At 38.1% G+C, this 27835-nt stretch overlaps 1 protein-coding gene across 1 annotated transcript in view; it reads left to right on the top strand.

Moving 5' to 3' along the window:
• Window positions 1-27835, top strand: part of LOC145995094 (RYamide receptor-like) — a 320260-nt gene that overhangs the window by 109174 nt on the left and 183251 nt on the right. The window contains exon 3 of the mRNA XM_083131628.1: window positions 10959-11048. Coding sequence (XP_082987754.1) covers window positions 10959-11048 — 90 coding nt within the window. The remainder of the gene's footprint in view (window positions 1-10958; window positions 11049-27835) is intronic.

Here is a 27835-nt window from a genome sequence, read left to right as displayed (position 1 = left end):
CAAGACAATATAAAAAACTTAAGGGGTAACACATATGCTAAGTCGGTGCATTTGTATGAGAGAAACACGGAAGTTTGTGTTGTACCTGCTTCGTCATACATGACGTACTGAGTTGTAGTAAGATCACTGCACTGTGGGGTCGTTGAATTCATGACCCATTAGAAAAACTGACGAAGCACTTGAAATCCCAATGGCTAATGACAACACACGAAGTTGAATCAAAACACAAGATGACGTAAGGAGGTTCGTACTGAAGCACTATGGGGGAACATCAGGATGAAATGTTAAATCACTTCGTAGTGATCCAAAAAAGGGGAGGGGTCGCAGAACACTAGGGTGGCAATAGCAAAGGGGTACGATTCTGGTCCGGCGATAACTAGAACCATACACTCAGATGTTGGCTTTAGAGTGGCTAGCCGAGGTTCCGCTGAGGACTGTACTCGGTAGTTCGGATGTTGATTGTGCACTGTAGTATTGATGTTAACTGTTCAGCTGTAATTTTGCAGAGGACTGCACACTGGATTTCCGATGTGAACGGTACAGCCGTAGTTCTGAAGGTGACTGTACAACTGCAGTTGTGATGGTAACAGTACAACTGTATGTTTGCCGGGGAACCGCAGGTCAGTACAGTCGGGACCAAAACTTGTGATGAAGGGGGATCCAAAGACAGGGACCACTGAAGATAGCATGACGAGTGGCTATGGATCGATGCACAGTAATGTACATGACTGTACTTATCCAAAATGCTGCGCGGGGGTGTGGGACACTAGCTGCCACTTGAAGAATCGCCATTGGAAAGTGCAGGGGGCCACCGAATTTGAAGTCCACTGAGTCGAACTGTCGGCGTGTATCCAAAGAATAGAGATGAACTGGATACATTTGGAACCGTCGAAGGTAAGACTCTCCATCTTGGTGTGTGACGAGCGAACACGATGATGTTCCTCGAAATGTTCTTACGCGATGTACAGTGTCTCTCACAAGTTTTAGGACAACGATATTTTAAATTAGGCAACCCAATTTACACGAGGCGTTGGTGGGTTGCGTGTAGAGTTAGGCTCAATTTCAGGGTTGCCACATGCACAATAGATATTTATAAAATACGCGAAAGAAATAAAAACAAGTAATATTGTATAAAATTATTAAAAATATCACTATTATATCGCAAGTGACAAAATTCTTTCTGAAAGAAAAAAATAGGTTTTCTAGTATTTCATCGCTGATGAGTCTACAGAAAGGAAAGGAGGTGAGACATAACGAAAGATGACAAAGGAGAGGAGAAAGAGGAAGTGAAAAGAGAAGAGGAAAGGTAGAGGAGAGAAGAAAGATAGGATAGACGAGGAGAGGAGATGTAGTGAGGAGAATGGAAAAAGATTCTAGGAGAGATGAGGAAAATGTAGCATAGAAGAGAGAAGAGGAGACGAGAAGAGGGGAGTGGAGAGTAAAGTAAAGGAGAGAAAAAGAGAAGAACGAAAAGACGAGGAGAAGGGTGCAGTGGAGTCGGAAATCTAAGACAGGAGATACGAAGAGTGGAGATGAGTGCGATGGAGATAAGATGCAAGAAAAGTAGGGAAAGCGATATGAGATAAAAACAGAGCGAGCAGAAGGAGGGGAGAGAAGAAGGAGAAGGAGAAGAGAAGAACAGAAGGGACTGAAGAGAAGAGGTAGTTGCAGAAAATATCGTCTCAGCGTCAAGAATTGATGCATTGGTCAAATTATCGACATGAAACATTCAATAACATTTTGAAATGTATTGGAGAATGTATTAGGTCGGTCCGAAATGCCTTTTGGCTTAGTTCAGAGTAAGGTAAAAATCTTCCATGTAAGATCTTTGATTTTACCTGCGATTATACCACTAAAACATGAATGTAATTTGAATATTTATAAGAATTATCCAATTTTTGTCCACTTCTCGGTTCGTTGAAATGGAGATTTTGTATTTAATATTTCCCCTTCCCCCATCGTTAATTCCAAACTGAATCATTCCGTTTTACACTGCGTGGACAATGAACACAATGGGATAGGTCTAAAACGTACGAAAAGTTTCTGCCACCGGAAGGGTTTCAACCTACGACCATCAGATTGCCAGTCCTGAACGGCAAACAATACCCTACAAGCTTTCGCTCCTGAAATTAAGTAGAAGGAGCTGCCCAATGTGAAATGTAGATGCAACTCTCCTCCTACATGTAATGTGCAAACAATACTTGTTTGTAACAAAGAAAACGAAGGTAGTACGACTCGGCGAAAATATTTAATGGAGCATTGCACATGATGAAAGCTTTTCATTCGATATTTGCGGAGGTATCCTTGCATTGAACTCGAGTAGGAAAAGGGGTAAAATTAGTATGTCCTGAATTGCCACAAATATAAGTAGTTATTTCATTAATATTTGTCAATGTCTTTGAAGCAGTACACAATTATCGTTAGAGTATCATAATTCACGGTCTTATACATGAAAATATCCCTTTGAATGTGTGTCAATTCATTTATTTGTTTATTTTTTTATATAAATTCCATATGCAGAACAATGTAGCCACTATACACTGCTATGACAAATAATGTTACCATTCTCTTGTTTATAATGAAAGGAGAATTAAAAAAAGAACACCTAGTATGGAGGATCGAACCTGGGACCGCAATCAATGCTTTCAAGAACTCTAACCAATACACTACGCCCTTTGTTTCCCTTGGAGCAACAGTTCTTAATTATTCTGTCGAGTGAATATTGTAAACGTTATCCTCCAAAAATAAGTTCAATACTCTGACTCTGATAGAGCTCTGTACTTCTAGAATTACTCTATACACATGCATTTGAAATTTAACTCTGAATTTATTTCTTCGTTGTTCGTCTATCTAAACATGTGAATATACTTTATTTGTAATTTTATAACGGTTACATGAACATCTACGAAATAGTTCCTTATAATAACCTCCGGTTGACCAAGTTGCCAATATAAACAAATGGAATACAGATTGTCTTCGAGCTTACATTGTTAAAAAGGAGCGGATACACGTATTACTATCCCAATACTTATTCAATAAGATTTCTTGTTTGTCAGAAATTATGACTTAAACTATTGCATGTTGAGCTAGTGCCCACCTAGCCGACTCTGATGAAATCTATCATTCTTCAGATTCTCTTTCAAATTCGACTCTGGCCACTTGAAACTTGCTGGGTGTAGACACTGTGCATCGACGCACAGTGTTTTGCGATAAGAAGCGGCCTTGAATAGCGTGAGTGGGTCACTTTGAACGCCAGCAAGCTACGCTACCAAGCCTTTGAAAACCAAGTCATTTTTTTCACCGTTTCCGAACGCGATTGCTATTGTAGAAGTATATATTTTCTCAAAAGAGCACGAAAGGAAATTTGACCAATATTCTCCCTTTGTTTAAAACCAAATAAGTTATTATCTATTAAAAGAAAAGTTTACGATTGTCAATAAACCTATCTGAGCATAAGGTGGATGTAAAGAATAAATTTAATAGAAAGATTCTCCAAAATTTCTCTCCCACTGTCTACGTCAAGCCAGTACCCAGGGGGGGCATGGGGGCCATGCCCCCCTCGAACCCTGAAAAAATATTTAAATGAGAACCTATGAATAACTAAGAAAATAACATCGTCGATTTTAGAAATGTGTAAAAATTTCAATTTTGTTCTTACATAAATGAATCTTTCTTGCGCAAAAGTCTTCAGGCTGCAATTTTGGGTAGTTTTAGTTTTATAATCATTGATGCAAGACTACCAGACGTCCGATTCAGCGATATTGTCAGGACAGTACGTTACTTTCAATCCCTGTCCCGACTTTTTTGAACTGCAATCGTGATGCGAGAATGTCTCTTTATTATTGCTTTTTCTTAACTCACAATTAGACATGTTATTTATTGTAATAATAATTCCTAGTACGCAATATTTAATTTATAAAGATATTATTTCTAAACATAGAATTATCATGACTTTTCAATGGCGCTCGCACTATTTGAACTATTTTGAAATATCTCTCTCTCTTATATATATATATATATATATATATATATATATATATAATTTTGGTTCTGGCCCCTTCCTCAAAGAAATCCTGGGTACGTGCCTGATCTACGTCAATGACAGAAATGTAAGCAATATTTCCATTTAGTTTTAACCCAATTGAAGGAACGTGTAAGAATTTAAAAGAAATTATAAAGAGCGGAACTACTGTTGCTCTATCTTAAAAATTGTTGTTCTTCGAGGAAGAAAAATAAGAAGCATTTAGTCCATCACCTTAACACAGTGTCCCACTAGTATCTCTTGACAGACACTGTCAAATTTCATGAATAAAATTTTCCGCCTGTCTACGTATAACGTTTCTCACATTTGGCAGTTCGCAAACATTTTTGCAAACGGTGTAATTATTTCGTGTTACCTTGCGCAACAGCAAATACATTTCATAAGACTGTTCTGGACACGAGACTTGCATTTCAGTAAACAAGCATTTCGTCTGTTACAGTATCACAGGAAGAGAGCATCGCTCTGCAATGTTCAAGCCTCTAGATATTTCGCATTCCCATTCATAATATCTAATCACAATAATAAGTTAGAAGAAATAACTCGTATTTTCACAACTACTAATTTTCTCTTTTTTCATCATCACATCAAATTATTTCTCGAAGATAGCTGCTATTGATAGATTGATTTAGTGTTTTAAGTCCACTTTATGCGCAGTAAGGCTAATCGAGACTGGACCTACAGTTTAAAGTGGGATCCAAACCACTATGTGACTCCACCGGGAATCGAACCCGAGACACCTTGATTACAAGGCAACGCGGAAAGAATTTACAATATCGACCCTTCTGTAATTTCTATGCTACGTCTTATACTCACGAAATAATTAGTCGCGATGATTTATCTCAGGTCAACCTGTTGGAGTGATGTGAAGAAATTGTTAATTAACGTGTAGAAGTTGTAAAATAAGCATTTCAATTCTCGCAATGATTCTCCATATACAAGTATGGGAGCCATATTTTTTGATATGAACAACTGACGTTGGCATTTTATTACGCTGTCTAAAGCGTTGGCACACTGTTGATTTCATACTTGGAGAGGATGGAAATGCGTCGAGGATGACGAAGAGGACGACAGTGACAGTGACAATCACGATGTAGAAGAACATGTGGAATGTGGACTGATTTGATTACAAGTAAGTTTGGCAACAGTGCATCGATCGTAAAATTGCAGGATACGAAAATGGCGTCTTCGATGATGAACGTTTACGTTAAAGTGCTACGAAAATAAGATTTTTTATCGGTTCGTTTTCACAATTAGCGCAAAACCAATCACGGATAGCCCCACTGACCATTCTCGGTAAGGTTAGATTAGTCAAACATAGTTATAATTAGGGGTCGTAAAACCATCCAAGGGTAGACCCACATACCATTGACTGATAGCCCCACGAACCATTCACGGTGGTTAGGTTAGGTTAGGCAAGGCAAGCATAATTAAAATTTGGGGTCGTAGTAATATCAGGAATGTATATTTCTTATTTTTTAAGTATTGGAAACACAAAATTTTCCGGTAAATAGTGAGCAATCCTGCCGATCGCACACCACTCAATGTCGCTTATTTTGCAATTTCTACACGTGACCCCCAAAATTTTTACTTCAAATTCGTGATTAGGAGGCCTCAATTAGTGAGAATGCGAAATATTACAAAAATCGGGGTGGGGTGCGGTATTGTAAATTCGTTCCAACGACGCTACCACTGCACCATCGGGGAGGCTGATAGCTGCTATACTACAAGAACGCAATTCAAAATTAAAGTAAAAGTTTAACTACATGTATACCCAACGATATATATACAATATTGGAAGGACAGAATACTTAAAAATTGATGTTTCAACGGAAGGTAAAAGCGTGGTGTAGTGGCTAGTGTTCTTGATTGGGCTACTAGCGGTCCTAGGATCGATCCTCCTTACGAAGTGTTCTCTTTTTTAGATTCTAATTTCAATAAACAACTGCATGGTGGCATTATTTAAAATAGCAGTGTATACTGGCTACATTGTTCTGCTTATGGAATTTATAAAAAAAAATTTAAAAAATGAGTTGACAAACGTTCAAAGGGATATTTTCATTTATAAGATCATGAATTATGATACTCTAACGATAATTCTGTACTTCTTTAAAGACATTGACAAATATTAATGAAATAACTCTTTATATTTCTTCGTTAAATGTTTTCGCCGACTCGTTCTACCTTCGTTTTCTTTGTTACAAGCCAGTATTCTTCGCACATTACATGTAGGAAGAGAGTTGTATCTACATTTCACATCGGTCAGCTCCTTCTACCTGTTTTTGAGAGCGAAAGCTTGTGGGATAGTGGTTATGTTTACGGATTGTCAACCTGATGGTCGTAGGTTCAAACTCTTCCGGTGGCAGAAAATTTTCGTAAGTTTTAGACATATCCCATTGTGTTCACTGTCCACACTGTGTGAAACGGAATGATTCAGTTTGGAATTAACGATGGGGGAGGGGAAATATTAAATTACAACATCTTCATTTCAACGAACCGAGAAGTCGAGAAAAATTTGATAATTCTTATAAATATTAAAATTACATTCATGTTTTTAGTGGTATAATCGCAGGTAAAATCAATGATCTTACGTGAAAAATTTCATCTTGCTCTGAACTCAGCCAAAAGGCATATGGCACCGATCTAATACATTCTCCAACATATTTCAAAACGTTATTGAGTGTTTCATGTCGATAATTTGATCAATGCATTAATTCTTGACGCCGAGACGATATTTTCTCCAAATACCTCTTCTCTCCTTTCGTCTCCATTCTATTCTATTTTCTCTTCTCCTTCTGATTCTTCTCTCCCCTCCTTCTCCTCTGCTTTTATCTCATATCACCTTCTCTATTTTTCTCGCATCTTGTCTCCATCCCATTCCACTCTTCTCCACTCCTCTTACCTCGTTTCCTGTCTTAGATTACCGACTCCACTGCACTCCTCTCCTCTTCTTTTCATTCTTCCCTTTTACTCTCTTTTACTCTACTCTCCACTCCTCTCTTCTCGTCTCCTCCCCTCCTCTCCTCGCCTCTTGGTTTCCTCCTCTCTTCTTTGCTCCATTTTCCTCATCTCTCCTCAATTTTCTTCCTTTCTTCTCACCACTTCTCCTCTCCTCGTCTATCCTCTCCTTCTTCTCTCCTCTACTTTTCCTCTTCTCCTTTCGCTACTCTACTTTGTCACCTTTCGTTTCATCTAACCACTTATCCGTTCCGTACGCTCATCAGCGATGAAATACTAGAAAACCTAGTTTCTTTTCATTTAGAAAGAATTTCGTCATTTGCAATATAATATTGATATTTTTAATAATTTTATACAATAATACTTATTTTCATTTCTTTCGCGTATTTCACAAATATATATTGTGCATGTGGCAACCCTGAAATTGAGCCTAACTCTACACGCAACCCACCAACGCCTTTTGTAAATTGGGTTGCCTAGTTTAAAATGTCGTTGTCCTAAAACTTTTGAGAGACACTGTACATTGTTACCGACTGTACAGGCGACGTGACCGTCAAGACGTGGTGTCGGTGTCGCGACGACATATCGACGAGTGTGGAAAGAGAGAAGAGGAAAGAGAGGGAAAGTGATGGGAGGGGGGTATACGGAGAAGATGATTGTTACTTATGTAGGCAATGGAAAAATAGCTTTGATCTAACGATGATGGAAGGTGATGGAACGATGATGGAAGGTGATGGGGACACAATAATCATCATTAGTGACATACCACTGATGGTCGGACGCTGGGAGAAATTAACTTGAGACTGCTTTGACTTGGAACAACGTGGAGTGTTCGATACCCGGTGGAGGCACATGGCACAGTGGTTCGGATCCCACTTTAAACTGTAGGTCCAGTCCCGATTAGCCTTTCTGTGCATAAAGTGGACTTAAAACAACAATTCAATCAATCAATCAATCAACAACGTGGAGTGAAACAGCAGCATAATATAAGAATGGCCGAACGGAATTGCTGTTGGGCAGATTAATATGACATTGAACTGAGACGAAGCGTCCATTGCGTTTTCCGTGTCTGTAATCATAAGAGAAAAGGGGGGAATAAGTAAAAATAAGATTGAATTGAGTATGGGGGTACTAGACATTTCCTTCTAGTAATACGTGAAAATTAAAAAAAATGCATGTATGGAAAAATTGTATATGTATGCGTGCAATTGTGCAAGGGGTTATGCGCCCTTGTCTCACCCTAACAAGAACGGAACTCTAAGGGTGTAGTGTTGTAATTCGAGGTAAAATATTGGGATTTTTTTTAACTCTTTGATATGAGAATTGGAGGTGGTTAGTTGGGATCATTCTCTGGTGGAAAGTGGGAATACATGAATGTAAAAGTTCAAATGCAGAATGCATAATTCATTAGTGTAAATTTGTAGAAAGGGACAAGGGGGAGAATGGGGAGAAATAAAATAATAACAACATTGCTTTGCTGAAGGTATGAACCTGTCTGAGGTTTGTTTGGTTTCAATGTTTTTGAGGTTTGTTTTTTCTTATCTTCAGTCCAGTTCAAGACTGTCGCTATCGTTGTAAGTTTAGCAAGAAAGTTGTCTACGTTACTAGGATTTTGACCACTGAAGGGACTGGGATAAAGGGCTTGTGGGATGTTAACAGAGATTGTAGGGCTGGGGTTAATGTGTCTTACTTCCGGAGTACTTGTGAAAGGGGTGAGTGGTTTACGGGATCTTGTAAGACTTGCAAGTTCTTGTAAAAATTTGGGGTGTGCAAGTTGTGCTACTCGTGAACGAGTTACACGCGGTGAAAATTCCCGGGGGAGGCTGGGGGTTGGGTGGGGGTTCAGTAAAAGCGGAAGCTAGTTATAATAAGCGATCTAGGGATTGGTCTAGGTTGTCATGTAAACTGAGTTGCGAACTATTCATGTAGGTTGATTTCTTGCGTTTTCAATTTCAAACCACAAAGGAGAGAAAGAAAAAAAATATGGGGGGGGGTGTTAATACAAAGAAAAATACTTGCGTCAAACAAACTTCAGACTATTTACTTTAGTTGCAGCATTTTATAATCACCATGAAGTGATGGTGTGGTGGTGGGGGGTTTTGTTAATTAAAACAGTAAAAAGTCGTTTAGAGAGGAACGTTTAAATCTGAGTATTATGTACGGGAGGGTACAAAAGCTACATTAACTACACGCATTTTCATCTTGAAGTGGCGGTTGGGGGACTAAAATTTTAAACAAACGATGAAGTGTAGGGTATTATTTTGAACCTTTTGACATATAGTGGGGCGGGAGGGATTAAAATTTTGGTAACCTAAGCTGTAATCGCATCTCTGTTTTGAAATGTTTGTTGGGGGGGTTGAAATTTGTAGGTATTTAGTACTACCGGAGTGTACTAAATTTCGATATAGCCCAAAACATCTCCACCATGAAGTGTGACTCAATTTACATATAACTAGGGAATCTTAAAGTCACAAGGGGTGTAACTAATTATGTAATGCGAAAGGTTTCATTATACAATGTTATTGTCATGGAGAAGAAAGAAAAACATGACAGAGCTGATTTCTCTCCACACTTACCTAGATCCGACCAAGATGTTATTAATCCATGTAATGTCCTTGGCTCGAGGTGCAACCTACTGAGGTGTCTCACACCTTAAGTTTGCAGCTGAAACAATGAAGCTATTCTCTGTGGAATGCAACAGAGATTATGTATTATGTATGACTTACAATCTGGAAATAATTACTGGGTGGGTTAGACACCCCTGGCACCCTTAGGGGTGGGGATGGGAAAGAGGGTGACATGTAGAAATTATCGAAAACAACTGATATTAGTGTGGAATCCATAGCTTTCGGAGTCGCTAAGATGAATAGCGACACTCCCAATGCCGTTCAATTTATTAATTCTTGCTCCTGGAGGTGAAACTAAAAATGTTGTTTAGAATCAAGTCTTGAGTTAAATTCATAAATTCGTAAAAGATTTTACTTTATAATTTGTATACTGTACTTATAATTTTAAAAAACCTGTAAATAAAATTAGTTACATTTTACACTATAGTTAGGATCCATTATTTTCCTGTCTAATATAAGATTGGGATAAATATATACCCGGGCAATCAGCTAGTTAAATATATTAAAAAGGTAAAATAACATCAGGAAGAAAAAAATACTTACCTCATTCTGTAAACAAGATTTAACTAGACAAAACAAAACTCCTGCAGCTTATGCACCATGACACCTCTGCAAAGAACGCTCAGGGAACCACACGATATGTACTGAACCAGAGAAATTGCTAATAGGAGTGTCACATTGTTTTATAAGTTTTATGCATTTAGGAAGTATGTTTATGTATATGAAGTTTAATTAAACTTTAAAAAGTTTAAAGGACAGTAAATATTAGGTATATATTATACGAATAAAATCAAACATGGTAACATTACAAAATTCTGTCTTTTGTTTACTGAATTAAGTACTAGGTATGTTCTGTGGTTGGGGGGTCCTCGGACATGCATGCTATATGCTTAGGGGGGCCTCAGACACAAAACGTTTGGGAAACCCAGCCCTATACTGTTTCTAAATTATGTGTACATGTTATCATAATGGATTGATTGATTTGGTGTTTTAAGTCCACTTTATGCACAGTAAGGCTAATCGGGACCGGACCTACAGTTTAAAGTGGGATCCGAACCACTTGTGCCTCCACCACATGTTATCATAAGATTTAATGACTTCCGATAGAACCAAATGTAGTAAGGTATACTTTGAACAGCAAGGCAAGAGTTTTTAGTTCATTGACTGTCAACATATACAATTTTCCATGTACGTACAAGAATCCTACCTCTTGAAATGAAATCTCAAATACGTCACTGAGTGTGTATCCCCCCCCCAAGCAAAAAGCTTAATTCGCACATTGGAAACTACTGTTGGAGAAATAATAAATCATGACTCAATTTATCTATTTCCAGGTCTTCCAGTGATTTGCGTGCTTATCTCATCAATCTTGCAGTCTCTGACGTCACGATGGCTGTATTCTCTATTCCATTTACCTACACGATGTAAGTTGGCAAATTTTTCTTCTCATGTGTGTGTGTGTGCTTCGACGTGTGCATATCGATCATGTCTTTGGTTTGCTTATTAAGCTATAGTATTGATTACATTTCTGTCATTTACCGTCGCTTTTCTTCTACTTTGGGCTAATCGCGACGATAAAGATTAGTGCTGATATGATGAAGTTGATGAAGGGACACTCACAAAGAACAGTCATGACAATGTCAGGATTCGAAACTGGGACCCTGGGCATCGTAGCGCGCTATGCTAACAACCTATAGAGCGCCTACATGCGTCTATATGTAGATGTATGTATGCGGTCTTATGTCCTACTTACTACTGCTCAGGTCAAGATTCGAACCTGGAATTCTCATTAGTGAGATCGAGTACCTATCAGGCACTAGGTCATCAAGGTCGGGAAATGAAATGTGACATTTTGAGTACCCATTGGTGAAGAGTACAGGTAACCCGAACATTTTAAATCAGTAAGAGGGTTGTGAACCAGTTTTTTCGTTAGGTCTCTCAATTATAAATATTTTTTGTAAAAAAACATATTTTGACGTGGCTATGATTTTTTTTAAGGTGTAACAAAACCAGCTGTAAGACTTCATTAAATCTCTCACCTATTTAACATATCGATACAATTTCTATATTACTAATTTATAAAATGAGCTTACATATGGTATTTGAAAGGTTAACGGTGTGCTCTTTCGGGGGACTGGAGTGGAGAAGCAGCTCGATAATATTAGTTCAGAAAACGTACCAAAGGGAATTATAAATGCTTATATTATAAAGCTATAAATTATGTATTATTCCTGTGAAATATTTCTATTTTAAGTAGATTAGTTTACAGGGTAATTATGTAAAGGGGAAATTCCTGTTTGACTTAAAGTGGCGTTCACCTGTCAAATTTCATTATCTTGTGCTGATAAACTATTATATAAGACGAAATTTGTCTGTGTGTGTGTTGTTGTGTGTATGTAAAGAACAGTCTAGTATTATTTACGCTCTCAGTACGGGAATATTTGTAACAAACCTGTCAAACATTTGTTTGTCACCGTTTGTTTTAAGTGCATTTTACACTCAGGTAAGCCAGTTGAGACTGGACATACAGTTTAAAGTGGAATCGAAACCACTGTGAATGTGCTTCTACTGAGGATTCTTACGCCCAGTGTGATACAATAATTCGACGTATACAATGTTAAATATAAAGGCAATTTTTTCACATTATGACGTTTGTTTTGCTTTGATACAATTCTGTAATTCAGGCGAATGGTTATTGACCAGGTTAAATTGTCATAAAACAGGTGTTTTTTTTTAAAAAAATGAAAAAATCACTGGTTTGAATATCACTAAATAAATAATTTATAGAATAATGTACATAAGGATTTTGTAGATATCAGAAACACTTTTGGTGAAAGTACATTACTCTCGTAATCATTTAATGGTGATTATTAGGTTCTAAGATAGGAAAATAAAGGAAATAAAGTATATGTACTGGTGGTGTGAAGCTCATATGAAAGGAAATGTAAACACAGGATTTCTCTTGATTTAAAATTCAATAATTTTATGGGCAAAAATGGCAAACATTTTGTTTAGAAAAATATACAAAATACTAATCATGTTAAACCATAAATAATGTCAATATCATTAAACTGTAAATAAACATGGCATCTGATATTTTTCGAACTATCATTAAAAAAAAATCCAAAATTCAGGTACAAATACTATAAAAATATTTAAGTTAACATTTTAAGTTACAATTATAGAGTGCATGCAGAATGTTATATCGGGTGGGCTGAAAAGTTCGTAGGCTGACTCATAGATGGCGTTACTAGAATTAAATCCATGTGATTTTTACTTAGTACTAACCTTCAAAAGATACGTGTATAAATTTCACAGCTGCCGGATAATTAGTTCGTGAGATATAGCATTGTGAGTGAAGCAGCTTTTGTTATTGTGAAAAAATGGATAAAAAAGAATTTCGTGTGTTAATAAAGCATTGCTTTTTGGCGAAAAAAAATACTGTTGAAGCCAAGGCTTGGCTTGATAAACATTATTCGGACTCTGCACCAGGAAAATCAACCGTTGAGAAGTAGTTTGCTAAATTTAAACGAGACGAAATGAGCATCGAAGACGATGCACGCAGTGGACGCCCCAAAGAGGCTGTTACCGACGAAAACATCAAAAAAGTCCACAAAATAATTTTAAATGATCGTAAAGTGAAGTTGATCGAGATAGCTGAGACTTTAAAAATATCAAAGGAACGTGTTGGACATATTGTGCATGAATATTTGAACATGCGAAAGCTGTGTGCAAAATGGGTGCCGCGCGTGCTCACAATCGATCAAAAGCAACAACGGTTTGATGATTCGGAGCAATGTTTAGCGATATTCAACCGTAATAAACACGAATTTTTCCGTCGATATATTACAATGGATGAAACATGGCTCCATAACTACACTCCAGAGTCCAATCGACAGTCAGCCGAGTGGACTGCACGTGATGAACCGAATCCAAAGCGTGGAAAGACGCAACAGTCGGCTGGCAAGGTTATGGCATCAGTTTTTTGGGATGCTCATGGTATTATATTCTTCGATTACCTCAAAAAGGGCCAGACCATCAACAGCGATTATTACATAGCGTTGTTGGAGCGTTTAAAGGATGAAATCACGAAAAAACGGCCCCATTTGAAGAAGAAAAAAGTGCTGTTTCATCAAGACAATGCACCGTGTCACAAATCAATGAAAACGATGGCAAAATTATATGAATTAGACTACGAATTGCTTCCCCATCCACCATATTCTCCAGATCTGGCCCCCAGTGACTTTTTCCTGTTTGCAGACCTTAAAAGAATGCTCGCTGGAAAGAAATTTAGCACTGATGAAGAGGTAATCGCCGAAACTGAGGCCTATTTTGAGGCTAAAGAGAAATCGTAGTATAAAAATGGCATCGAAAAATTGTATGACCGCTATAATCGTGGTATCGCCCTCGAAGGCAACTATATTGAATAATAAAATCGAATTTTGTCAAAAAAATATTTTGTACTATGTTAGCCTACGAACTTTTCAGCCCAACTGTTAGTTTCACTGGAAGAAAAGTTACTGAAATTATTATTAGTTTCATTAACAAACTCAACAAACATTTCCATAGTAGTTAGAGTATCAGAAACAGAAACATGTATGTTTACGTATATTTTTTTATGTGCTTTAATCAAACTGTTCAAATATTTTACAGTTACATTTACTAGGAAATAGCTTTTCTATAAAAATCATGTATCCATGTGCATTGTGCAAAAAATCATGCAAGCAATTTTAAGCATGTTTTCTTTTTAATTTAAAAATCGATTGAAATGAAAAAGTCCGATTTAAATAAGAAAATCAACAAAAAATATTTTTATAAATAAAAATCTTGATTTTTATCCACCCTGTTATTGACTAACCTAAAAGTTTTCTTTTCGTGTTGCTGGGAGAAGTCAGTTGTTTATAAGGGTGGATGATGTAAGCTGTAAGGTTTCGGTATTGTAATTGACGAAAGGCCCCGAGAACACTAATGCAATTGCATCTTGCCCAAGTATAGATGGAGAAAGGCTCGAGTCTCAATTTCTCCCTGATGACTCTGCTCAGCCTCTGCTATCTTCATCCTTCATGACTCCCAGACGGATGCTACATCTTGGTTAATCTTCTCGAATTGACTTCGCCTCCAAGGAAGACGGTTATATCCTTGGGCTTCCCAGAGGCTGTTTCACGCCTAAATGAACTTGAGCGACTGTAACTCCAAGATGTGAAACAACAGGCCCTCTAAAACCGTTCGATCTAGATCCACATCTTGATAGGGATTAGTCCCGGCTGGTCCATTTCTATCGCTCTATCTTATTTCAGATCTATGTCTGCTTGGCTAATGCGGCTTAGTATCTTATCCTCAACAGCTCTTAAATTCTTGTCGGATGACGTAAAAGTCCACCCTTCTGTGTGCTTTGCTCCTGGATTCTACTTCTTACCCTCAGAAATACTGACTGAAATATTAACAGTTCACCTTTTAATAATAAGCAATCACTTTTATTTCCGGCAAGGATACATTTCACTGGTGCAACCGGTGATGTATCTCTTCAGAATTTCAAAACTAAATAAATGAAACATGGGAAGATATAGACTCAAACTATGTACATAAAAAGCAAGAAATATATAGTACGTTATGAAATATGTATTTTGGTATATGTTTCCTGTGAACATTATGCAGTATAGAGTTTGTAAAATTGCAGGTGCAATGCAATACAAGAATAAGCATCCACGCAGCAACCGAAAAACGTGGAACAGTAATAGCCCTAAAACGATCGTGAATACTGCGTGGAGATAAATAGCTATATATATATTGATGCGTTCACTCATTCTTCAGCGGTTACGCTGTCGGACTCAGATGATAGAGCTAGAGGTTTCATTCTATGTTCCACCTAGAATATCCCTCATCAACCCCTCGGCCGAAGAGTGGAACAAGGGATGTCATGCGTCGACCAACTCACCTCTCGATCAGGTAGTCCGGCGCAGACGTCAGATATTAAGCTCTTGTTATTCTCCGTTATCCGTGAAGTCCACAGTCTTTCGGTTCTGTGGCGATGCAGGGCGCCTGGGTACTGGCGACTGGACTTCCCATGATCGGCTAGCGACGCGTTAGGAACCGCGGGCGGCAGCACTCGGCCCCGGCGACGGATGGCTGCGTAGACCCTGGCTGTCTGGGCACTGGGAAAGGGTTCCCTTCGGGATTCGCGGCGATGTAGATGACGAGCGTCGGTCTCGTAGTGTGGAGCAGGAGACGGCTATCCGCGTCAGCCCAAAGAGCAAGGCTGGCTGCCGTCTGAGAGTAGGGGTTACCCTAGAGTCTCCATCGACGCTCGTCGCAGTGTCCTCAGCTGTTAGACTCTTGTGGAGCTCTTATTCTCGCAGATAGCTTTTGCGATCAACTGCCTCTATTCCAAATTTACTGGCCTATTTAACGTCATTGCTAAATCGTTTCGGGTTATGTGTGTTGTGATGAATCTGTTACAGCACAAAACCCGGTAGCGCTCGTAGAAAAATATTGCATGCCCTCACGTCATTGCTTGGGAATGGAATGTGACTGCTGACCTTCTGACCAAGTGTCGGTGAATGGTTAAGAAAATTGAGATTTTTATGATGGCTCCCTTGTTTCATTCAACAATACTGGGTGATTTTTTTAACCTGAATTATTTGAATATCTTGAAAAAAATCATCCTACAAAAAATGTTCCAAATAAAAAGTTGATAGTTTGGAGGGGGAAGTTTAGTGGTGCAACAAAAGAACACCTCCTCTCCCTCTTGTAGGTGGGGCGGGGGAAACTTTGAAATTTCAAATAGAAACCCCTATTTTTTATTACAGATTCGGATTTTACGGAAAGAAATACATAAGTTTTGTCTGAAACGTTTTTTTTCGATTCGTGATAGATGGCGCTACTATAATCGACAAATTTCTATTTCTTGAATGTTTACATTTTAAAACCAATGTATTTCATTTCGCAATTCATTTAAATTTAAAAAAAATAAAAGATTCTCGTGCATGAACTTTGTACTAATTCTTGACAAATCTTTTGAGATTTCATTAAGCTGGTAAGTCGGCTATTTACAACATTTAGAAGTTAGATTCGATATTTGTTTAATTTTTTTATTGTTGTGTCAAAGATGGTTAACAAAGCTACAACAAAAAATAAAAAAAAAAAAATAAAACAATGTCAAGAAACAGTTCCTTTTTAGACTTTTCCTGTTAAATCATTGTTTGTTTATCATTGTTCGTTTTTCATTGTTTTTTAGATCACAAGAATGCTCCGAGCGATTAATTTGACTAAGCTGTTGATACTTTTTAATATCAATGAATGTATTAACTGTAGAAGAGAAAATTGAAATGGTTCTTGTGTATGGAGAATCTGGCAGGAATCTCCGTCAAGCTGTCGTTGTTTATGCTCAGCGTTTTCCAGACAGGGTGCGTTCTTTCGCTTCGTTTCAACGTACAGTCAATCAATTTACTACTGAAGGAAGTGTTAAACCTAAACAAAGGACCCGTCGAAGAACAGTTACTGGAGAAGAAAATGAAATTAATGTGTTAGCTGCTGTGGCCCATGATCCTTATGTCAGCTCCCGAGAAGTGGCTCGAAATTCTGGATTGTCCCAGAGCAGTGTTTTGAAGATTTTACAGCGTCATAAATATCATCCATATCATGTGTCATTGCATCAAGAACTTCATGGCGATGATTTTCAAAATCGAGTGACGTTTTGTCAGTGGGCACGTGAACAAATACAAATAAACCCAAATTTCTTTCGTCTGGTATTGTTCTCTGATAAGTCATCTTTTACAAACCACGGAACGGTCAATCGGCATAATATGCATTACTGGAGTGTCGAAAATCCGCACTGGCTGCGCCAAGTTGAGCATCAGCGTCCATGGACTGTAAACGTGTGGTGTGGAATTATTAATGACAAACTCATCGGTCCCTACTTCATTGATGGCAAAATGAACTGCCAATATTACTTGAAGATCTTAACCTGGAACTGAGACAGAACATGTGGTTTTAGCAGGATGGATGTCCAGCGCACTATTCGAGAGCAGCACGTGAAGTACTCGACCGTGACTTCAATGGCCGATGGATCGGCAGAGCTGTCCTGTAAATTGGCCTGCCAGATCACCAGATCTTACTTCACCAGATTTCCTCTTGTGGGCTACCTAAAAGATAAAGTGTATCGAGAATTGCCAACTACTCATGAAAATATGATAGAGCGAATCCAAAACGCTTGTGCCATAATTGAACCAGAGGTACTTTTGAGTTGTGTACATTCATTCGAAGCGCGGATCAATAAATGTATTGAAGTTGAAGGTCACCATTTTTAACACTTAATGTGATTGAGAAGTGAATGTAGTTTACTAGGCATCGAGATATCTGGAGCTAAGAATTGTCGAGTAATTTTGTATTTTCAAAATAAATGTATTTGTTTTACAACAATTTCAAGTCTTGGAACATAAATGTTTTATTTTTTGAATTTAAATGAATTGCGAAATGAAATACATTGGTTTTAAAGTGTAAATATTCAAGAAATGAAAATTTGTCGATTATAGAGCCATCTATCACGAATCGAAAAAAATGTTTCAGACAAAACTTATGTTTTGTTTTTTTCGTAAAATCCGAATCTGTAATACAAAATAGGGGTTTATATTTCAAATTTCAAAGTTGCCCCCCGCAAATTAGGCACGTGGTTATGTAGTACGCCAACTCCTACAATGGCATGGCATCAAAATTTCAATTTTCACCAAAAATGGACATTGATAGTTTTTTTCTCTGTATCCTTCGTAATGATTGTTCAACAGTATCAAATTCATTTAGTAATCGTGCACATTTGCTTAGATTTACCAAAAAATGTAGTCAAAATTACTAAATTTAGGGAAGGCTACCAAATTTTGTGTTTACTGTAAACAAAATGTTCAACCAAACGTGTTTTGTCAATTCAAATAGATCCGTTTTTTTCTGTGCATGCACGATAGATTATGAGATTTGAATTTGAGTGAAGTTGGTTACTAACACCCTGTTAACTTCTCATTCTAGGCCTGAATGCGCCTGCGATCACGAAATAAATTGTTAAGTTTCGTTTCTGCCAATAGATACCCTGTTAAATTTTAACAGAGGAATATTTTAATTTTGTGGTAACCTCTAATGTCCGTTTGCACACCATCGTTGCACAACCTCGTGCTCATTACTATCATTACGTGCTAGCCCTCGAAAATAAATCATCAGAAAAATAGGTCTGCTTGATTGAACCTTCGTTCACAAAAACATACGCAACTATACAGCAAGTATAAAATTTACCCAATTTCTCGAACGGGGATAATTGCAACAAGCCCCTCTCGTCCTTTCAAAACAATCACAGCTCTGCTACGTGATGCAATACTTAATTCGGCTCCAGCTTCCGGACTACTTCAATTAACCATCGGCGCGAGCAAACATTACATTGCCACTCTACAACAGAGAAAACCTCACCTACAAGAGGGGGAGGGGTGTTCTTTTGTTGCACCACAAAACTTCCCCCTCCAAACTATTAACTTTTTATTTGGAACATTTTTTTGTAGGATTATTTTGTTTCAAGATATTCAAATAATTCAGGTTAAAAAAATCACCCAGTATATACATTGAGTACTTACTGAATTGGGACCACCCCTCCAAACAACAAGGAACGGCCCAGCAGCTGCTCTGACCACATCACCAGCCGCACTGGAAGTATCGTGGTGAATGCATAGACACAACGCTACATGTTAGTCGAACAGCACACGTAAAAATGGGAGGTGGTCAGGACGTCGTTCCAAAAGGGCATGATTGTGGGTGCCCGAGCATCAGGTTCGTCAATAACCCAGGCAGCGACACTGGTCGGATGTGCCAGTTTCAGACAAGGTGTACAGAGAGTGGCAACGGGGCAACGACCACCAAGAGGCAGAATTGCAAGGACGTGCGGAAGGTGACACCGTGGGAAGAAAGTCGAGTCAAACGGCTCATGACAGCAGAACGGACAATCAGCGTCCGGTAATTAAGGGACCAATACAACAGTGGATGCACAACAGCCATATTCCACGCAACTGTGTGGCGCGCACTTCCACACATGAAGTTCCGCAGCAGATGACCCACTCGTCACCCACTCCTCACGAAGCGTCACCGCCAACTTCGTTTTGCTTGGACCCACGAGCACGCTGATTGGGAAAGGGTATGTTGGTCCAATGAATTACTTGATTTGCTACACCACTGGGACGTGCGTGTGCGTGTGTGGCGCCAACAGCACGAGTGATTGATTGAGTTGATGTGTTAAGTCCACTTTATACACAGTAAGGCTAATCGATACTGGACATAGAGTTAAAAGTGGGATCCGAAATACTTGTGCCTTCACCGGGTACCGAACCCGGGATACTTTGATTACAAGGCACTGCGCCATGAGGGAGGCCCCCACTCCAACAACACGAGGCTATGGACCCTTCCTGCATGGTGAGTGCTGTATAGGCGGATGGAGGCGGCTGTATAGTATGGAGTTACTTCTGTTGGCATGGACTGGGACCATTGGTGTGTATGGACCGTCGTGTATCGGAAGGTACTGTATTAGGCAACCGACCACTAACACCCCGCAATGCAACACTTCTTCCCCAACGGGGACGACATTTTCCAGGACGACATTGCACTGTGTCACCAAGACGAGACTGTACTTTCTTGGCTGGAGGATCATTCCACTGAGATGCAGCATATGAATTGGCCCCCTAATAACCCCGATCTTAATCCCATAGAGCATCTGTGGGATGTTGTGGAACGAGCTGTTCGAACCATGCATTCTGCACAGAAGTCAGTCGGCTCGTTATGGGATGCCATCAGGAATACATATATGGTGTCAGATTCCCGTGGAGACATATCAGCAGCTCTTGATCCATGACACGTCGTGTCCATCCCGTTCGGCGAGCCAAAGGTGGACCAACAAAGTATTAGTTAGCTGGTTGCAATTCAGTGAGCACTCAGTGTATATATCGAAATGTACACTGTAAAACTACTTACTATTATTGCACGTAAATAGTTTTCCTCGCCTTTATAAAGTGCTTCAAATTTTCTCGGGTAGTCGCTCGTCACTGTTTACAGCAGGTAACAATGTCCCGTTAACTCGATCCTTTCTCTTTTCTTCTATCATTCAGCCACACTGAGTAGAACCACTCCTTCTCGAAAGAGGTAACCAATCACGTACTTCCGTCTTTATGACGTTTAGGCACTGCTTTGAGGCTAGCTACTATCCTAGAAAAAAACGGGGTTTAGTGATTCGCCTTTCGTATTGGTGCAGTGGAAAATGATCCTGAGTCGAGGCCGAGTGTTACCTTTACCCTTGGATTTTCAAACTCCCGAGGAGCAGAAAGATTAACGAACTAATTCAAGTTCATGTTAAAGAAAAAAAGAAAGGGTACGTAGATTAAATATGAGCCTTGTATGTGTACTTTCATGTTGAAAATTACCATGAGAATGAATGAGTGAGAGAATGAACGAATGAGTGAGAGAATGAACGAATGAGTCAGGGGAACCTGTAAGGTGTTTGTTGTATAAATATTTTGCTTCCAATATATACATATTTTTTTCCGTTTGTACGAGTTATCATTTGATGTTACAGGTACCAGGTGTATCAGGTACAATGGTATTTGCTGTTTTTTTAGTGCCGATAGATGTCAGGTAAAAATGAAGGTGATATATTTCTAGGTATTATATCCCCATTCTCGCATTCAAAAGGTAGCATTACCGTTCAAAACACGAACTCAACCTGGATCGTTTGCCATTGCATAATTGGCACTTCCTGCCATTTTGTGCGCTGGTATCAAAATGTTATTGGTTACTTTTCATGTCGATAACTTGATAAATGCATCTTGACGCCGAGACGATATTTTCTGCAACTACCTCTTCTCTCCTCTCGTCTCCAGTTATTTCTGTTCTTCTCTTCTCCTTCTCCTCCTTCTCTCCAATCCTTCTCCTCTGCTTTTATCTCATATTATCTTCCTTACTTTTCTCGCATCTTGTCTCCATCCCACTCTTCTCCACTCCTCCTATCTCCTCTCCTGTCTTCGATTTACGACTCCACTGCACTCTTCTCCTCTTCTTTTCACTCCTCTCTTTTTCTTTCTTTTACTCTACTCTCCACTCCCCTCTTCTTGTCTCCTCCTCTCCTCTACTCTCCAAACTCCTCTTCTCCTCTTCTCTCATCTCGTTTTCCTCCTCTTGCTCTATTTTCCTCATCTTTCCTCCTTTCTCCTCTTTACTTCTCTATCCACTTCTGTCCTCTATTTTCTTCCCTTTTTACCATTCCTCTTCCCCTTTCTCTCTTCTCCTCTCTTTTGTCCCCTCCCGTTTCCTCTCTCATCTTTTCTTTGTGTAGACTCATCAGCAATGAAGTACTATAAAATCGATTTTCTTTCTTTCAGAAAGTATTTCTCATTTGCAACAAATGTAATACTGATATTTTTTTCTAGTTTTACACAACAATACTTAGATTTATTTATTTCGCGTATTTCATAAATATCTACTGTGCAAGTAGCAACCCTGAAATTGAGCCTAACTCTACAAGCAACCCACCAACGCCTTGTATAAATTCCTAGTTTAAAATGTTGTTGTCCTGAAACTTTTGAGAGACATTGTACAGTGGTTTGGGTCCCACTGAATACAGCAAAGCCTGTCCAAATAACCTATCTGGGCATAAAAGAATTAAAAAATAATAATAATAAAAAAAATCAAAATTATTACGTAGACACGATGGCTGAAAACTCATGGTCCCGAATACTTTGCAGCAATAAGTTTCTTAGTTTTATAATGTCATTAGAAAAGTGTTTACACCATAAAATACTGACTGGATAAATTATGGTCTAAGACTGTCAAATTATACTGCCATCCAACTACCATCACCATTTTTACAAGTATTAACGACTATTGCATATTTAACACACGTAAAATAAATTTAATGGTTCCGTTCTAAAATATGTATTTATGGTGCACACAACTACAATTCATATCAGTATCTATTCTGATTTTTCAGAGAGTGTATTGAGAAAAGACTATCTTGAGGTTCAGACCACTGCGCTCAGTCAAGACGTCATCATCTGGAGGCGATCGTCGTAACGCTGTAAACCCCTTGTCGTATTTTTATCATAGAGAATTAAGCTATATTTATTTCTTTTATGAAGTTAAATTTTGACATTTACCTTCCCGACGAATATAGTTAGAAGAGAAAAGTAGAATATTGAATATTTATACCAAAATTTTCATTCAGGAAGTCACTATGGCCACCACAAGAATTCCTAGCATAGCACAAAGAACGGGTTGAAAACCGTTAGAAACTTCCTGGCGGAAAAATTTAAACATTGTATATATACAGTGTGTAAGTAAAGTCATGGTGCACTTTTGACTGGTCACAGGAAAGCAACAAAACAAGATAGAAATGTGAAATCTTCACCAAATAAAAGGAAAACTCTCCAAGTTTCAGTACTATGATGCGCAAGCGTGCGCACACAGGTGATGACGCAACACCACGAACTGCGCAGCAGTGGATATGCTTCATAAGATCGACAATGATGAACGATTTCTGCAGAAGATTGTGTTTAGCGATGAGGCGACATTCCATGTCTGGGGACATGTTCATCGCCATAACGTCCGAATATGGGTTGCTGAAAATCCTCGTGCCTACGTTGAGTACGAACGTAACACCCCTAAAGTGAACGTGTGGTGTGGCCTGATGCATGATAAAGTGATAGGCCCATTTTTCTTTGCGGAGCAGACTGTGACGGCAAACAACTACCTTGACATGTTGGAAATGTATGCAGTGCCACAATTTCCAGAAAGTGTCATCTTTCAACATGACGGCGCGCCTCCACACTACGCCAACAATTTTTGTGAGTTTCTGGATACAACATTCCCCCAGCTGTGGCCAGCATGATCCCCAGATCTGATGCCCTTAGACTTTTACTTGTGGGGTTATGTGAAGCAACATGTGTACAGTGAACATATCAACGACATTAATAATTTAAAACAGAGAATCACAGACGTTATTCACTCTGTTACACCAGACGTCCTTAACCGTGTGTGGGAAGAACTTGAGTATCGTTTAGATGTGTGTTGGGCAACAAATGGAGGCCACATCGAACTGCACTGAATAGGTATTAAACTTGGAGAGTTTTCCTTTTATTTGGTGAAGATTTCACATTTCTATCTTGTTTTGTTGCTTTCCTGTGACCAGTCAAAAGTGCACCATGACTTTACGGACACACTATATTTGAAAAATATTATTGGGAATATTTGTCAGCTACAGTAAAACTCGTAACCCCTTTTGTATGAACTCTTGTATGTAAAAATCAATTGATTAAATCAAAACCCCGCATGTTAGGTTGACCGCAAACTTTCCAAGTTACCTAATGAATTAAATTGTCTTTAACGTTACCAAATTAATCAACCAGATAATGCAGATATTCTGTGTAGCTATACAATCTCAATACAAAAACTTAATTTCTATATCCTTGCAGCAAAAGCGAAAGTTATTGGTACAAGGGCAATGTTACATTTCTGTGTATAAAGACTAAACGTAAATCATTTGTCACATTGTAATTTCGACCCTATTGACTTATTGAACGAACGATAATAAACAAATTGAATTTTTTCATTGTAGTTAGTAAGATCTGTGACAATAACTAGAGTTTCCAACATTTTCATTGAAAAGAAAAAGCAGATTAATATTTCGATCTTAGCGTTCACTTGGGAAATAAACATTTGGAATATTTCTTCACACTGTCTTTACTCCGTTAATAAAATCGTGAAGAATGTTAAAAAATTATGAAACAATAAACATTATCAATGATTTAATAATCAAAGTTACGAACATCGAAGCTTCACAAATACAAAAAATAAAAAGCAGTTCATATGAAACAGTTTTATTACGCGTAAATTTAATACATTTGTAGTTCATATTAACATAGCTAGGTAACAAAATGCTTTCTGTGTGAAAACATTTGTGTTTGAAACATAAGTAATATATTCTTAGATAATTTTACACACGAATATTTCATCGAAGTTCTTGTTACACATCGCACCCTCGTATTTGAATGCAGCACATATCTTCCATTAGCCTGCGATTAGCCTAAAGAAGCATAACGTGAGCTAAAATAAGCTAAATGTACACATGTATCAACTTTGCCCTGTCGTATAGCTTTATTTCATTAAGCATATTTCGAAACTGAAAATTTGTGCAAATAATATGAACATGTTATCGAATGCTTGCATAAAAGTTACACTAACAAACTGCTTGTAGACACGAACGTATATTTTCAACGTTGACTAAATCTTGACATTAATTTGCAATCATAAGCAACAACGCATCTTAACGTCAACCAACGTTTGTAATTCAGGGTAAATTTTAAAAAATTGTTGACAAGAGATAAAACATGAACACATTTAAGAGTATATTGCATGCCTATTCCGGACACATGAAATGTTTACCCATCATGAAGTATTACTCTTATTTATTTACGAGTATAAAATCTCTGTTACTTAACTTGCATCTTTTCGTAGGGACCGAATGGCATGGAATTGCCCTAAATATTTCTCATTTTCAACAACATCTTGAAGAAATGTGAACGTTGCTCTTACCTTTTTCATCATAAGTGCCTCTGCAATTGAGTACACAACACTTATACACCAGACCTCTTGCACATTTAAGCATATTTACACGTCATGTAAACTCAATTACAGTTCTTAAATTTGCATTACAATCCCATATTCACTAAAAAGGTTCAACATTGATTCCGAAGAAGCAAATCAAACATGGCGGCTATCTCCCCTCCAGTTGATGACGCTTAGTTTGGATTGATTTGTTGTTTTAAGTCCACTTTATGCACAGTAAGGCTAATCGGGACTGGACCTACAGTTTAAAGTGGGATCCGAACAACTATGTGCCTCCACCGGGAATCGAACCCGAACCCCTTGATTACAAGGCGGCGACGCTACCACTGCGCCATCTGGATGTGCGATGACGCTTAGTCATGTGACCGGAGCAAGCCATTAGGCTTTCAGATAGAGAAGGTAATGTTTGAGCACAATTGGCAGAATTTAAAGCACTTTTTATGTAAAAAAAACAAAAAACAATGCAATTTTACCTCGTTACTTCATTTGTTTATGTACGGATTTTTTATTCATTATTGTCCATCCGCTCTCTCTCTCTCTCTCTCTCTCTCTCTCCCTCTCTCTTTCTCGTGGGAATTGATAACTTTACACAGAGAAAAAGTGTGTTTGGATTAACCAAAAAATAGCTTTTCTTAACCACATATTTATTTTAATAGGCGAGAAACAAATGAAGCCGGAAAGCAATTAAATTCCACTTTTAAACTTTTTACAGGAAATTAATTTGAAGTTTGAAAATACTTAAGAATGAAGCAGAAAAACAAATTTTCGATGCTGATTTCTGAGGACTACAAGGTGTTTTCCTAAAAATTAGGCACGTGGTTATGTAGTACGCCAACTCCTACAATGGCATGGCATCAAAATTTCAATTTTCACCAAAAATGGACATTGATAGTTTTTTTCTCTGTATCCTTCGTAATGATTGTTCAACAGTATCAAATTCATTTAGTAATCGTGCACATTTGCTTAGATTTACCAAAAAATGTAGTCAAAATTACTAAATTTAGGGAAGGCTACCAAATTTTGTGTTTACTGTAAACAAAATGTTCAACCAAACGTGTTTTGTCAATTCAAATAGATCCGTTTTTTTCTGTGCATGCACGATAGATTATGAGATTTGAATTTGAGTGAAGTTGGTTACTAACACCCTGTTAACTTCTCATTCTAGGCCTGAATGCGCCTGCGATCACGAAATAAATTGTTGAGTTTCGTTTCTGCCAATAGATACCCTGTTAAATTTTAACAGAGGAATATTTTAATTTTGTGGTAACCTCTAATGTCCGTTTGCACACCATCGTTGCACAACCTCATGCTCATTACTATCATTACGTGCTAGCCCTCGAAAATCAATCATCAGAAAAATAGGTCTGCTTGATTGAACCTTCGTTCACAAAAACATACGCAACTATACAGCAAGTATAAAATTTACCCAATTTCTCGAACGGGGATAATTGCAACAAGCCCCTCTCGTCCTTTCAAAACAATCACAGCTCTGCTACGTGATGCAATACTTAATTCGGCTCCAGCTTCCGGACTACTTCAATTAACCATCGGCGCGAGCAAACATTACATTGCCACTCTACAACAGAGAAAACCTCACTTGCTTGACCTGGGCAATTTAACATATACATTACTCACAAATAAAAGACTTAACAGTCAACCTTCGATGAGTTATTTAAACGACTGGGGCGGCTGATTACATTACAATGAAGCACACATTGACAAGTTACAATGGGATTTAACGCAATAAAGGAGCTTTACCATCAGGTTGACAATACACAATGGCAACCACTACCCTAAAAGCTTTCGCTCCTGAAAGCAGGTAAAAGCATCTGACCAATGTGAAATGTAGATGCAACTCTCCTTCTACATGAAATGTGCAAAGAATATTTGTTTTTAACAAAGAAAACGAAGGTAGTATGAATCGGCGAAAACATTTAATGGAGAATTGCACATGATGATAACTTTTCAGTCGATATTTGTGGAGGTATTTTTGCATTGAACTCAAGTGGGAATATGGGTAGAATTAGTATGTCCTGAATTGCCACAAATATAAATAGTTATTTCATTAATATTTGCCAATGTCTTTGAAGTAGTACACAATTATCGTTAGAGTATCAGAATTCACGATCTTATACATTAAAATATCCATTTGAACGTGTGGCAATTCATTTTTCTATATATTTCTTTATAAATTCTAGATGCTGAACAATATAACCACTTTACTCTGCTATTACAAAAAATGTCACCATGCTCTTCATTAATTCATTAATAAAAGGAGAAAAAAAATAGGGAACACTTCGTAAGGAAAATCGAACCTGGGACCGCTAGCAGCCAAACCGAGTTCTCTAACCACTACACCACGCCCTTACCTTCCGTTGTAACAACATTTTTTAAATATTCTGTCCCTCCAATATTGTAAATGTCGTTGAGTATACATATAGTTGAACTGTTACTTTAGTTTTGAATTGCTTTCTTGTAGTATAACAACTATATTCGAGAAATAATTTCCGAAGTGATGTAGAAAAACGAGAATATTGGTAGTAGTAAAAATGCGAGTTATTTCTTCTAACTTATTATT

The sequence above is a fragment of the Lepisma saccharinum genome, chromosome 11 (assembly GCF_977018435.1).
Source record: "Lepisma saccharinum chromosome 11, izLepSacc3.1, whole genome shotgun sequence".
NCBI lineage: Eukaryota > Metazoa > Arthropoda > Insecta > Zygentoma > Lepismatidae > Lepisma > Lepisma saccharinum.
Note: the sequence above shows the minus strand (reverse complement) of the source record. Positions and strands in the feature narration are given on the sequence as shown.